Source organism: Daucus carota, chromosome 3 (genome assembly GCF_001625215.2).
Source record: "Daucus carota subsp. sativus chromosome 3, DH1 v3.0, whole genome shotgun sequence".
Classification (NCBI taxonomy): Eukaryota; Viridiplantae; Streptophyta; class Magnoliopsida; order Apiales; family Apiaceae; genus Daucus; species Daucus carota.
The window spans coordinates 50,501,218-50,516,933 of NC_030383.2; the positions used below are offsets into that span (position 1 = coordinate 50,501,218).

Here is a 15,716-nt window from a genome sequence, read left to right on the forward strand (position 1 = left end):
TAAAGCGGGGTCCAATCAATACCGGTTTTCGAGATAATCATCAAAACGGGGCTTTTTAACTCAATTATTGGTCTGCGGGTCCCATTGCAATTATTACAAGATAAGGATGAATAAAATATCTCGTTTCACGTTTATCGAGACAAACTGGATAATTATCAACAATTACAATACCCGAAAAACTCCGCCGGACCGACTACGGGGAAAACCGTACTCCGGATCGAAAAAGTCAAAACACGAAAAATGTCCGGAATATTCAAATTAAGCTAAAGGTGAGTTTTCTCGAAACTTCCGGGAAGAAAATTTGCTACCTCGTTACGAGTGGACGGTTTTACGGAAGTCAAATAATTAATAAATAAATATAAATATACGCAATTAAATCCGTAAATCGATTATAAAATCATCTAACATTCCATAAATCGATATGAACATAACCAAATAAACTATATTTTCTCCTGAGCATATAGAAATTGAAATCTCGCGAATACGAACACATACGAGCATTCAGCTCAATAAACTAGATAACACAAAATTCACAAAAATTCATATATTACTCATATAATATTAATAATTAATCATAACTAATTAACAAACAAATTCACCCATACCACTTAATCACATAACACACATATATTCACCTAATATTCATACAGAATTTTCAAAACAATATATGAAAATCAGTTTTGAAAATACGATTATTTATCAATAACACAATAACCCGGGGTTTAAATATAAAACTTTGAAAACTCATCAAACTGGAATAAAATATTAAATCTTATTCCTTTCTTTTTAAGAAAATCATTTATAATATTAATAAAAATATTTTTAAAAATCCGGGTTATTACAATCTACCCTCCTTATAGGGATTCCGTCCTCGGAATCAGAAAAAGAAGGAGGACGCATAATCAATACAATCCATATTAATCCACAGAACAAGTATAATCATATAAAACTATTCACATAATCAATTCACTTTTCAACTAAAGCCAACAATAATATTTAGACAAATAGATTTATAATAATCAAATCTAAATTTAATAATATGGGATATTACAGTTTCCTTTTGACAGTACCATTAGAAGGTTCCGCCTCAGCTTTGTTGACAACAATTTTTGGATGAGCTATCTGACTATGTATAGAGTCAATTGTCACGGGTCTCTTGACAGTACTTTTCTCATTGACAATCACACTGTTACTTACACTATCCTCATCATTCAGCTCTTGCTTGATGAGTAAAGCTTCCTCATCAAACACGGATTCAACATACTTGAATACGGGTTTCTGAACCTTTCTGAGAACCAGTGGTTTGGCAGTGTCATTGTCAACATAATCAGACAAAGATTCTTTACTAGGTCTTCTACCACATTCATAACCTATGCCTAACTTATTGTTCTTAGTGCCTTTCTCAGAGATGTCCTGAACAACTTGAGAAGAGTTCTTATAGGCCTTAAGCTTAAATTCATTCTCTGCTAGTTTAGTCCTAAGAAATTCCTCAATCTTTTTAGCACAATCTAAGTCATTCTTAAGCTTATCATTATCAGATCTTGAGGAATCTAAAGAAGCAGTTTTAAGAAGTAACAAGTCATTATCAGCAGTTAAGGTCTCATTCTTACTATTTACCCTGACTATTTCTTCATGAGCTGCAGAAAGACTACTGTGCAGATTAAACATTTCAGCACTCATATCCTCAATAGTTTTCTTGCACTCACCAACAGTCATATCAAGTAAGACAAGTGAGGGTACCTGACTTGAAGAGCTTGATGCCTCATCACTTAAGTTTGCCATCAGAGCAAGATTCACCATCTACTCACTCTCTTCTTCATTAATTTCTTCCCAGTACATGTCTTCAGCAACATATGCTCTTCCTTGACCTTTCTTGCCTTGACCGATAGACTTTTTGTCTCTTCTTCTGAATTGCTTTGGTCTTTTGCACTCTCCAGCAAAGTGTCCAAGCTCTCCACAGTTGAAGCACTTAAACTTTGATCTATCACCATCCCAGATTTATATCCACCACCAGAATTTCCACCAGTATCCTTGCTTGAACCAGTTCTGTTGAACTTTGAGTACTGACCCTGAGCTCTAAATGGTTTGTTCTTTTTGAACTTAAAGTTTTTGAACTTCCTTGCCATAAAAGCCATGGCAGGGTTGTCCATACTTTACATTTCCTCGAGGGTATAGAACTCATTTTCCTCATCATCTTCCGGTTCCACGACAACCTTGTCATCTTCATCTTCCACCTCCTCAATTTTTAGAGTGGGCGGTTGAATCTGCTGGAAGACATGACTAGATTCGCCTTGCTGACTGATTCTAGGATCATGAGCAATTAAAGCATTAGACATGTTAGCCATCTTGTTCTTTAATCCAGACTGGATGGCTCTCTTTTGAAAGTATTCTAATTCATAAGACTTTAGAACATAATATAATGTTTCCAGAGAAACATTGTTGAGATTCCTTCCTCCTCGGATAGCCGTCACTCTACTTTCCAAATGATTTGGCAGAGTAAGTAAGAACTTCAGATTGACTTCCTTCTTATCGTAATGCTTCCCATGGAGTTGTAGTTTACCTAACAGCTTGCTGAATCTTTCGAACATGACAGTCAGCTATTCTCCTTGATTTGCCATGAAAGCTTCATATTGAGAGACTAGGATTTTCTTTTGGTTCTCTCTGACTTCTTCGCTTTCCCCACATATCAACTCAATCTTTTTCCACATATCATATGTTAAGCTACATGTTTTGACATTGCCACACATGACTTTGTCATTTGAAATTGAATCCAGCAGGATTAGCTGTAGATGATCATCCAGGGCTACTTTCCCTTTTTCAGTATCAGTCCATTCACTAGGCTTCTTTGGTATCCAGTGAGTTGGAACGATTCTGTCATCATCGGTGTATGATGGAATTTCTTTTTGTGGAATAAATGGGCCTTTCTCCAATAAACCAGGATATAGCTAGTTTGAAGACTTGATGAATAACATTATCTTCCTTTTCCAGATGTTGTAATTTTTTTTGTCGAACGCTGGAATCTTGATGCTTGACTTCTGCATACTTGAAACGATCACAAGGTTTGTTTACAAGATTATGAAAACAACCTGACCTGCTCTAATACTAGTAGTTGGTCCTCGAATGTATTGCAGAAGGGGGGGTTGGATGCAATACTGATAAATTTAAATCTTAATTCAACAACAAATCGAAGATTTAATAATATCAGTATAGTGAGATGCAAACTATATTATGAACACTTGTAGTTTAACTTCACAATATAAATGGTTTATTAATTTTGTTATTTTGCTACAACCTCGAAGAATTAATCTTGAGCTTCGTTTCTCAAGGAATACACTTGTGTTTCACTCCCTTGGTGTTCCTTCTATTTGATCTATCTGTATTTGCACTTACTCAGCTCAAGCTCGGTTCCTATACTTATATCAATGTTTAACCTTACTTTGGCACCACGGCTTCTGTAGATCTATAAAATAGTCTTTCTCTTTTGCGGCTACTTTACAGAACACAACCCATATGACATTCCTAAAATGCATTTCTACAGTTGTTACATTGTATGAAAAGCAACCTAGGAACATTCTATTTTGAGTAACTCAAAGGTGAACGAAAGTGACTTGCCTCCTTTCCAGGTAGCTATCCACGACTTTGTGTATTCTTGAGCTTCAAGCTGTAGACTTGATAGGTCTGCTATAAAACATCTCTTTGCAGCATTCCTAGGATTGAACATCTTTATCTGCCACAGGATTTGACTTGATGTGGAATCAAATCTAATCCAAGATCTCCAGCGATAGTGACGTAGGGACATCAGAACTTGCTGTCAAAACAATGATTGAGATGACAATGGCTTCTTGAATACGCTTTAGGTAGGAACGCTAGTGTTCTGCTGTCATGTGAGCGGAAACTTGCTGTCTGCAGAGCTTCAGCCAAAGTTGTTGTCAAGAACAAACTTGTTGTCGAGACTTTGCAACTATCTACCTTGTGTAGTATTGATGTCAAAACATCTTGACGGTAGCAGTCTTTTAATCTTGTTGTCATTTGTCTTCGCGTCTTGGGGCATGAACAATTTCGAATTGAACTTCTTCCAAGTATAACCATTACAAATTTGACAGAGATAAAACTATACTACAAAGACATACTCTGGCTGTGACAGTATCTTCTACTTAGATAAATTTAAGTACAAGAAAATGTTAAGTTGACTGCTGTCTATCACCCCATAAATCCCAACAAAGATTCATTATGAACCAGTCCCCATTATGGAATTCAGAGACAAGGCACAAGAAGATTCTTCAGACCAAAAGATCAGCTCAAGATTACCAGAATCGCAACTCTGAAATCTCTATAGGCCAAGATTAACAAAGAAGATAGTGATGAAGCTTGGTTCTATAGGATTCTTCAGAAACAGATTGAGATTCATGAAGAAAAACTTAAGTCTAGAAGAAGATCTTCTAGGAACAAGTAAACTGCTCAGGCTAGAGGAGCAAACTCATCTATAAATTTCTTATCTCTTATATTTCAATTTTGTACTTTGTTTTATTTTGCGTTTTGTTATCATCAAGTGTAGAATATATGTCTACATTTCCTCCAATCATAAATTGGGAGAGATTGTTAGGAATTAATAAGTTTTGATGATAACATAACACTTAATAACTTGTTCAATTAGATACTTTATCATATCATCAGTAGTAAATGTTATGTAATTTATCTTGAGATGCATCAACGGATGGATAGAATAGGATGGCTAATTGTAAATATCCAATGCCATGTAATTTTGTCTAAGTGAAGGATGTTCAACGGATGAATCATGGTATTTCGACTGATGAAGGCTGTACTACTTTCAATGGATGAAGAACAAGAACCTTCAATTGCTAAAGCTTGTACGGTGTTCGATGGATGAAGTATGTAAATCAACTTTCAACGGATGAAGAAACTTTCCACGGATGAAGCAACAGCCATTGAAAGTGACTGGAGCTTAATTCCGACAGATCACATGGGTTGATTACACTAATTTGGACATGGTAGCCTATTCTAGACAATAAAGAAAAACAGAAACGCATCTATTCTACGCAATGCAACTTGGATTATTTGAAGAAGATCAGTCAAAGATGAAGATAATTCTGAAGACGTGCATAAGACAAATGTGATTCCGCAAGGTTTAGATTAGAGTGCAAATTTTTATTCTAGTTAACTTTGTAAACTTGGGATATATAACCAAGTTAGAAGCAACAATAGTTCTTGTTCGAAAACATTAGCAAAGCTTGAGTTTTTTTGAGAGATCTAGTGTTGAACCTGCAGCTGTGAGAATTGTAACCAATCCACAGATTTCTTCTAATACAAATTTCACGGGTGGATCAAACAATCCACCCGTATTTTTAAATACTGGTGTTATTTCTTTTTTGCAAATTGTTTGTGTTTTGTTTTTGAATCTTTTAAGTTTATATAGATAGTATTCAACCCTCCATTCTACAATCTTTCTTGAAGTACTGTGTAAAATAACAATTTGTTCGGGCATGTCACCAATGCCAACTATTCAGCAACATGTCGCGCGCAGCTCCCGCAATTCCCGTTTCGATCCTTTAACCCATACCATTTGCGGTATGAGGCATTGACATCATAGGCCGATTCCCCAAAGCTAGGGGTGAGCCTCAGTTTGTTATGATTGCAATAGACTACATGGCCAAATGAGCCGAAGCCAAAGCACTAAGAACCATCACACTAGAAGATGCTATCACATTTGTCCGGAATCAAATGATCACACCATTCGGAATTGCAACCACCCTCATCTCCGACAACGGCACTCAATTCGTAGGAAAGAAATTCACCGCTTTTATATCTGATCACGGGATCAAGCACAAAAAGGCCTCAGTCAGCCACCCTCAAAGCAATGGGCAAGTTGAAGTCACCAACCGCATCATCCTATGCGGTCTACAAAAAAGCCTCGCCGAATCAAAAAAATTGGCTAGAGTATCTACCCCAGGTACTTTGGTCGTACCGCACCACGAAAAAGACAAGCAATGTATAATAATATTCCTATATTAGCTGTTAATCGAAGTTGAAAACGAGTCAAGTTCCATTATTGACAATTCCAACTTGAAAACAACATATTTGGAGTACTACAAGTATTTCATACTAAAAGAACTTTAGTAATCCTTAACTCATATATTGTTACATAAGTTAGCTATATGTTTAATAAGCTACAAGTTGTTCAGTTTGAATATTCTATGTAAATAATAGGCTATTAAGGTAATTAACAAGTAGTATTACCTACTATATCAATTATATTTTAAATTAAATTTATATGTTAATAGCTTCATTAATTATATAGTTAATATTTGTCACTATAAGTTCCAAATTTAGAGTTATAAGTTGTAGCTTCATATAGTGACTTTCAATATAATAATAACTTAAACATATTATTTAAAACTTATAGTTCATACCTTAATATTATAAAAATTAAGGTATGAACTATAAGTTGTAGCATATACCAGACTAATAATATTTAAACTAACTTGTAGCCATTATTTTAAAAGGAGTCACTTATAGCTTATTCAAACAACTAATAAGTTACAAGTTGAAAGGTGAATTCGAGGGACCAATGTATGTGATTAGGCTTTATTGTAATTTAAGTTATCAGAACTTTTAAGCTGTGAGGCAGGTCATAATGAGATGCATGAATAAATGTCTTGTTACAATGTAGCTGATAGGGTTGAACAAAAACCCGAACAACCCGCAAAACCAACCCAACCCAACCTTTTTTTAACCCGATCAACCCGAATCATCCGAAACCGAAGTATTAATGGTTCATTTTTCTTTAATCCGAATAGATTGGGTTAGGTCAAGTTTTATCAAATTTCAACCCTTATCCAACCCAACCCAACCCGTTATATTATACAAATTATATAATAATATTTAAATTGTTATAGTTGATAAATACATATATTCGACATATTTTCAAAATTAATCATGATTAGTTGAGTGATACGATTCTATGAGAGTGATCCTGGTTCTTTAAGAATGATCCTGGTTCTGCGATAGTGATTCGGGTTCTGTGAGAGTTATTCTGGTTCCCTCCACGATCTATTGAGTTTAATCTGTAATAAACAAACCAGGTGTAATTAACTTTAAGTGACGCTAGAAATCCCCAAGTGACTTCAAACAATCAAGTGATGTTAGTAGGATCCTTGACTTAGTTGAATTCCACTTCAGACTCAAGTGGCGCCTCCGGATATATGTATAAGTGAGTGGCGCCACTTAAGTTGTTAACCAATATTTTACTAATTTAAATAATTCTTTTAATCATATTTATTTAATTCTATTTTGACGCGTCTAATTAGTAAATATTTATTTTAACGAGTATAACACAAATATATAAATCTGAATACCTTCATGAGTTTATGAATTTGAAGTGTACGTTTCTAGCAAATACTAGAGTACAGTTAAATAAAAATAAAATTTATATATGAAATGTAAATAATAACAAAATAAAAATAAAAATGAACATATAATCTAATATTATATAATGAAATCAATATATTTATATAAAGGAGAAGCGAGTGGCATGTAGGTGGCGCCTCTCAAATAGCTCCATTCTATTTTTTTTAATTTTCTGGAATTTTTGGATGAAAAATATCAAAAATATTGATATGGTATATATATATCTTCTCCATTCTATTTTTTTAATTTTTTGGATGAAAAATATCAAGAATATTGAGATGGTATATATCTTGGCATAAATTAATCTGATTCTGTTTCCAATTATTTATGGAATATAGTAACTTGCTAGTTTTTTAATCTGATTCTGTTTCAGATTATTTAATTATGAAAAAGAGTAGCACACAAGTCTCTCTGCACCTATAAATACCCCTATAGGTTGTAGGGTTTTGGATCATCTAAACACAACATACTCTCTCTCTCTCTCAATACCACAGCCCTACTCGTTGGTGGTGTCGTTCTTATGCAACGACGTCGTAACCCGTTTTATCCTGGATAGCTATCATTCTACGCATACGTTGAGGGGGTGAGGTGTCGTTCTTATTTAACGACGTCGTAACCCGTTTTATCCTGGATATCTATCATTCTACGCATACGTTGAGGGGGCGAATACGCTTTATAAAAAGTATTTTTTTGCCTATTTATCTTCTCTATCTAATACAATAATAAGTTACACTATGATAGGTGTTATCATAGTTTTGAATGGCCATAGAGATGATTGATTGGCAAGAGTAAGAGTTTGTCAGATGTGGGAATAGATTGTGAATAGTGATAGAGATGATTGATTGGCAAGAGTAAGAGTTCGTCGGATGTGGGAGTAGACTGCTATCTCATGAATTTAAATTGATGTTTTTGCGGACAACCAATCCAAAGAAATTGGACGAAGGAGTCACTAATATACAACTGCATGGATCAGAATTCATACGTCCCAACATGATTAATGTTCTTATAACTAGAACATAATGTTTATCCCTATTAAATTGGGGATGGTTTTAGAGTTGGATCTCAATATCTTTTTGACTTTTACGCACTTATGTTTTGCAAGTTTATTGTCTATTTTATTGCTCAGTCAATGCATATGGCTAGATGTCATCAATGAGCCGTATGTTTTTACATGTAGGGCATGGTGTATATGTTTAAGAAGTAGTGTTTGGAAATTGATGACAATATTAGTGAAAAACATGATTACTTTTAAAAAAATACAACTAAAATTAAGATTCGTCATGCTTTAAATCGTTAATTATATGTAGAAATTTATTTTAATTTTTTCACTCATAAATTAAAGTCCAATTTTGTAATTTTATATATTAATATTGGTATTGTATCGAGATGTTTATACTATAAAATTTATTTTATTTTACAATTATTAATTTTAAATCACTAATATAATTTTTATAAATTGCCACACATTTATTTTATCTTACAAATACTAATTTTGAATCATTAATATAAGTATGTTTTATAGGCCGCCGCAACGCGCGGCTTCTCAACTAGTAGTAACTAATAAAAATAATTTTTAAAGTGCACTAATGCTAATTAGTTTCTTGAAATTTTTTTTTCCCTACAAAATATCGGAATTCTGCCAACAAGGTGTTGGTGTGTTGGTAGAGCTCTTGTAAAAAAATATAAAATTTTGTTTGTGAAAAATTAATTAATACTTGTGTTGTGAATAGTCTCCAACATGTTAGCGTCAAACACACACAAAGTATATATTATAGTACGTGAAAAATCCTAAAGCCCTAATCCCCTAATCTTGTTGTCAGTGTTTTTCCTCTGCAGCCACCGCTCCTCAGGTACTTACTTTCATCCATCAATCAATCCTATGCATTTTTTGATTTCTCATGTTTGTATTAAGTTTAGTGTGTGTAAATCTGTGATTCGATCTGTTTTTGTTAGTTCTTGAACTGAATTTGATATTTATTATTGTATCATATCAATAGCTAAACATAGTGATTTAATTGTATATGTAGTGAAGTTGTATAAAAGAGATGTTGGACATTAATCTCTTCAGGGAAGATAAAGGAGGCGCCCCCGAAAGAATCAGGGAATCGCTGCGTAGGAGGTTTAAGGATCCCGCGGTGGTTGATGAGGTCATTGCACTCGACCAGGAGTGCCGATTGCGTAATTTCTTAATTCTTTTTAGCTCATTTTATCAATTGTTTTCAAGTTGGGGTTTTTATATGGTTTTTTATATAAATGTGTAGGTCAATATGAGCTGGATAATTTGCGCAAGGATTTTAATAAGATCAATAAGGAAGTCGCTAAACTCAAAATTGTGAGTTTAATTACAATTGTGTTTAGCATTCTTGTCATTTTTCATCGAGTAAGAATGTCTTTGTTATGTAATTATAATATAATAACCCAAGTAGTTGGAACAGAGTATATAGTGGCATTGTTCCTTTTAAATATTTGTTTAGTCTTGGCAGTTTTATATGTGGAATTTGAGATTTTAAGTTGCTTCTAATTGAGTTCTTCTTATGAATGTGTAATTTGTCTCGGACCTCATTTCATCCTATATTTGATCTTTTGTGGTATTTGAATTTTTTAATTGTTAATCATCTTGCTATTATCTGTTGCTGAACTTTGAAATTAACTCAAAAAAGGCTGGTGAGGATGCAAGTCAAATGATTAAAAGCACCGAGGAAAACAAGGATTCGACTGCAAAGAAAGTGGAAGAAGTTGAAGTTGCCCGCAAAGCCCTGTATTCAAAACTGGAGACAATTGGCAACCTTGTGCATGATACAGTCCCAATTAGCAACAACGAGGTCTGTAGATTCTCTACACTGTAATTTATAAGATTCTATGAATATTTTTTTAATATTGTGCAATGATATAGGATGATAATGCTATAATCCGATCGTGGGGTGAGAAGCGCTCAGATCAAAAGCTAAAAAGTCATGTTGACCTTGTCGAGCTTCTAGGAATTGCGGAACTGAAAAGAGGTACTGAGGTTGACAATTAATCTGTTTATCTTACATTTAAAAGGATACAATCTCTATTGAACTATAGGAGGTGTCTGAATGCCACTAGTAGCATATCTGTTTTGTTTTGATAGTTTTAATTGTTTGTGATCTTTTACTTTAAACAACGTTGTGCAAAGGTAACATAGGATAGGGGAGTTCCTTTCGAATGGCGTTATGCCACAACCTGACGTCCTTAGTCAAACTTATTAGAGGGCTGGTAAACTCCAGTTCCAGTATGTTCTTATTATTAGTAGCATATGCATTATGCTGTACACAATGTGTATCATCGTAATCAGCTGTCACTGAATCCCTGCCACTTTTTTTATTCACTATTGAAAATTTGAGACAAGTCTATAAAATCGAATGTCAGACTAGTAGCACTATTGATGTCGATATATTTCACTACGCTCATAGTTGCTAGTCCACAAACATATTTTACCTGGAGCAACAAAAACTGCTAACATGATATAGTAAAATGTGAGTCGATAGTAGTTCATTGAATGCTGTACCATTTTAATTTTATTCACCACATTTGGCATTGAACTTTAGTTTTACTTTGTCTTTATACATTTGTAGTATATCAATTAAATGATTTAATATGACGTGATTTCAGTCATAGCAATTGAGTAGTCTGAATAAATTTGCCACTGCTAAACTTCTAACATAATATGTTCCGTCTTCGAAGACATCATGCCATTACAATTGACATCTGAACTGCCAAAAATCTATAATTATTATTGTGTCTTTCTACTGGTTGCCAAATTCTGGATCTGTGAACTTGAACCTCATGTGATGCGCTTCTGTAAATATGAGCGAAGCCGAATATTGGCAACTTGGGAAACTCGAACAAAAATTTGTGACTTGAGCTCTGCGGAAACTAAACTTAGATTTTTATATTTACTTTTGGAGGTATGTGACTTTTTTTTGTTGAAATAGAATATAGACATGCGAGATGAGATATCTACAATGCTTTGATTGACAACAAAACGAGGGAGAGATTTTTTACAATAGAAATAACACTTTACATTTCCTTATTAGATTTTGTCAAATGTTATAATAACCATTTTGAATGCTCTATATTATGAAAGATTATATGGGTCAACAAACTTAATTATGATGTTCCTGCATTTGTCTGTCGTAATATTTTTATTATATAGTCAATTTTATAAACATGTGGAAAACATAAAATATTTAATGTAACTTGATTGTGGTGGGCCATGATATTAGCTAAAATAAAGTGTTTTATATTAATTTAGACAAGACATTATTGGTTTTTTTGGTGCCACGATAACCTTAAGGTATATCGAACTTATTTTGTGGCTATATATACAAACTTTTTATTGTTGGACATGCTTTAATTGAGCTTCTCATCTATTAGGAAGTCAAACTGGTTTATAAGATAATTGTACAAATTTGTTGAGTGGAAAAGCTAGGACATGACTCTACCTTTTGTTGGATTAAATGCTTATGCTTTCTATATTTTTTAAACCAATACATGTCCAAGTAGAGGGTAAATCATGTAACTGTCTAATATGCAAGTGCTTAAGCATTAGTGATTTTATAAACAATGATTTATGGTGGTGTCATGAATCCCATTTGATTCAAGTGAGTATCAGAAACCTTTTACTATAATTAGGCTCCAAATTATATATTTTTGAAATTCTCAGGGGCAAATGTAGCCGGAGGTAGAGGTTATTATCTAAAAGGAGACGGTGTACGCCTTAACCAAGCTCTGATTTGTTTCGCTCTTGATTTTTTGGAGAAGAGGGCTTACACCCCCTTGCAGCCTCCTTTCTTCATGAGAAAAGATATTATGGCCAAGTGTGCTCAATTAGCACAATTCGATGAAGAGCTTTACAAGGTAATGTTTCTACTTTCTTCTATAAATCAAGAAGTATTTTTATTGTTTACTTAATCTTACCCTCTACTAGTGTGTTTAATATTGTGGCAACTGGTAGCACCCCCATGTAATAACACTAACTAAATCCTATACAGATAATTTGTATACAGTATTACATCTAACCATTAATATGTAATACAAATAGTATATATATACTGATACTGATAATATGTATATAGTAATACATCTATATATTAAGTGTATTCTGTTAAGTGTATATAATGAGATATCGGCCGTAACACCAAGGCCAGAAACATAATGATAAAGCAAAGCCCTAAATCTGTGGGCTAACCTGAAGTCCAATAACATGATAAGCCATCTATACTAGGTTTGGACATGGAGTTCAAGTTAAAGTTGTGTTTTTTACCACCTGTGCCTCATTAGCGTCAGTCATTTCACTAAGCAGAAACATAAACTGTCTAATACTTATATACGTAATAAAAGGTTTGGACATGGAGTTCAGGTAACGGTTGTGTTCTTTACCTGCTGCGCCTGTCATCAGCGTTTTACTCAGCAATGTCTGACTCCGTCACATGGAATTGGTCATACAGTCATTACAAAGTTTATTAGATAGTAACTTTGAGGAACACGCAGCGACACCATTACTTGTTAAGTGTAGATTAAAATTAAATTTTAAAGTGGAACTTAAGTTTATATATAAGATAGTAAGCTGTTCTTGAGAATGATCTTATCCTCAGGAAAAGTCTACTTTGCTCATAAGTGTTTGTTAAATGCATACAATTAAACTATTAATGTTACTATACGATCAGTGTCATCTGTCAATAATTTTGCGCTTTGGTGCAGATAACGCTTTTGACAACACTGGTAAATTTTTAAAAATGTTCATTGCTTGTATAATTTTTAAAATAGTTGTTAGCTTGTACAATTTGTAAAAGTTTTGATAGACTGATAATTACCAGATAAAAACATGTGGAATGCATGCTAACATATGTATGTACCAGTAACCAGTATTAAAGGGTAACTCAATAGTTTTAGCCTTTTAGTTTATGACAGGAAATCACTATAAAACATTATGCACAGAGCCTCCTCTGTGATACATTATCATGTGAAAGGTTTCTAATATACAGTTGAAAGAAAATGGAATGAACATCTTCTGCAAATAGTTGATGACCATACAGTAACTGTTACTGTATAGGTAACCTATTATTTTAAGATGGACCAATGTGATTGGCATTTTTTATTCCTAAGCATGATCAACTGTACAAGTTCATTATACACGCCTGTTTTTCGGTTTATTACAGGTTAGTGGTGAAGGAGATGATAAGTATCTAATTGCTACAGCTGAGCAGCCACTTTGTGCTTATCATATAGATGATTGGATTCATCCTTCTCAGCTTCCAATAAGGTAAAATTAGACAGGAATAGATTCTTTGGACACAGACAATACAATACAGCCTTTGCAACCCCCCCTCCATCAACTCATATCCTCTCCAGATGCACTCACTCACACCCTTCTTTTTCCTTGTTGAAAGTCGGGAAGTTCATAGTGCTTAAATTGTCACATTGACTAATTTTGTCAGATATGCTGGATATTCCTCTTGCTTCCGTAAAGAAGCTGGTTCACATGGTCGAGATACTCTTGGTATTTTCCGAGTTCATCAGTTTGAGAAAGTGGAACAGTTCTGTGTTACTAGTCCAAAGGGAAATGATTCCTGGGACATGTTCGACGAAATGATCAAAAACTCTGAAGAGTTCTACCAGACGGTATATTTGTTTACTTGTTCTTGTACTAGTTAAATTATTTATTTGCGTTTTTCTTCTTTGATTTCTTTTCTGTTTTGATTTTGTCGACTGAGTCGTACTGATTTTAGCAATGCCAAGTTACACTGGTTTCCAAAAAAAAATCATTGAGTTCTGTGTCACAGCTAAAAATTCCCTACCACATAGTGGCAATTGTCAGTGGTGCTTTAAACGACGCAGCAGCAAAAAAATATGATTTGGAAGCATGGTTTCCAGCATCCCAGACTTATAGGGAGCTTGTCTCATGTTCAAATTGTACCGACTACCAGTCCAGAAAATTGGAAATCCGATTTGGGCAAAAGAAGGTAGATTTTCTTTATCTTGTTTTTTTACAAGGATGATTTGTATTCTATATATATATATTGGGTAAAAGTCTAAAAGACTAGGCTTACCATAAACCTAAAGGTCAAGGAATTAGTATGAACAACATAATTCAAACATAAATTCGTTCCTTTGCGTTTGGTCACTGGCTCGAAATTATAATAATTAGTACGCAATGAAGCTCATGTATGCAAAGCAGCACATGAGTTCTTTCAAAGAAGGCTGTAAAGTTGTGTCATTTTACTGCTCATATGCTGCTAAGATGAGATTTTAGGAAATAATTGCAACAAGCTTTGCGTTCATTTGTTGAAGTGGAGCATAGTGCACTTTAGGTGGCAATCGAGAAACATCTCACTTTTTTGTTTTGGTTTATTCCTTGATCAGGAATTTTTGCATGAAGTCTAATTTTGAACCCAATGACAGTGTTTTGTCTGCTTATTTACTATACACTTTTCTGGTCAAAACTTTTAAGATCACCTGTACCTTCTAAACTTGTGGATTGTAATGCGATAAATGTATTGTGTGAGGGTACCCTTTATATGCCTCACTTCTGTATAGCTGTGGCTTTTACTAAAACACCTTTTCCCTTTATTGGCAGAGCAATGATCAGACAAAACAGTACGTTCATATGTTGAATTCAACCCTTACAGCAACAGAAAGGACAATATGTTGCATTCTCGAGAACTACCAACGAGATGATGGAGTGGAAGTACCAGAGGTTCTGCGACCATACATGGGTGGCAAATCCTTCATGCCTTTCTTGGCCAAGGAAGCAAAAGGGAAGAAATCAAAGTCTTGATTATATCTTATTAATAACCATGATTAATTCCCATGAAGATTGAAAGGGATCATCGAAAGGGATATAATTTGGATAAAACTTTTTTGTTTGCTTAGATAATATTGATCTCAAGCGCCCTTTCAGTCTGTTTAGATAGTGCATTAAGAATCAATTGCTGGGAAAAGGATATTAAACTTGTATTGATAATTGGATACATATCGAAGATGATGATCTTTACTTAGATGATATCTCATCTTTCAAAGAAGACCATTGCCTGACTTGTCACCTTGTTGGGGAACAAATACAGCCGTTTATGAGTACTCGTAAGAGGATCTTATTGAATTTTACAGAGCAGAACACTGTTCTAGTGACCTGTGTTAGTGGTAGGAAGTATGGTTTCACAACTCACTTTTTTCAGTCTGTGGGGTGGGGAGGGAAGGTTCACTCTATCTCATTACTAAAAGAATTGATTCCTTAAATTTACCGAAAATGAAAATGAAGATACAATAAT

The 15,716-nt window shown here is 34.1% G+C and overlaps 1 protein-coding gene across 2 annotated transcripts; it reads left to right on the forward strand.

The window, feature by feature from the left end:
* The first annotated feature begins 9,149 nt into the window (after nucleotides 1–9,149).
* Nucleotides 9,150–15,451, forward strand: LOC108210392 (serine--tRNA ligase). 2 transcript variants are annotated; one of them, XM_017381652.2, is made up of 10 exons: nucleotides 9,150–9,275; nucleotides 9,453–9,603; nucleotides 9,687–9,757; nucleotides 10,086–10,247; nucleotides 10,319–10,424; nucleotides 12,113–12,306; nucleotides 13,608–13,711; nucleotides 13,887–14,070; nucleotides 14,232–14,411; nucleotides 15,026–15,451. In XM_017381652.2, the coding sequence occupies exons 2-10, from the start codon at nucleotides 9,471–9,473 to the stop codon at nucleotides 15,224–15,226; spliced, it is 1,335 nt and encodes a 444-aa protein (XP_017237141.1). In that variant the 5' UTR covers nucleotides 9,150–9,275; nucleotides 9,453–9,470; the 3' UTR covers nucleotides 15,227–15,451. The 2 variants fall into 2 exon arrangements, with proteins under 2 accessions (XP_017237141.1, XP_063945364.1); XM_064089294.1 differs by having other exon boundaries at nucleotides 9,154–9,275; nucleotides 9,494–9,603.
* The last annotated feature ends 265 nt before the right edge of the window (nucleotides 15,452–15,716 follow it).

What these genes read in the sequence shown, in the direction of transcription:
- LOC108210392 (XM_017381652.2), top strand. Translation starts at nt 9,471, where the DNA reads ATGTTGGACATTAATCTCTTCAGGGAAGATAAAGGAGGCGCCCCCGAA. An exon ending in TCCCAATTAGCAACAACGAG is followed by an intron (nt 10,248 to 10,318) that starts GTCTGTAGATTC and finishes GCAATGATATAG; the next exon opens with GATGATAATGCTATAATCCG. An exon ending in TCGATGAAGAGCTTTACAAG is followed by an intron (nt 12,307 to 13,607) that starts GTAATGTTTCTA and finishes GGTTTATTACAG; the next exon opens with GTTAGTGGTGAAGGAGATGA.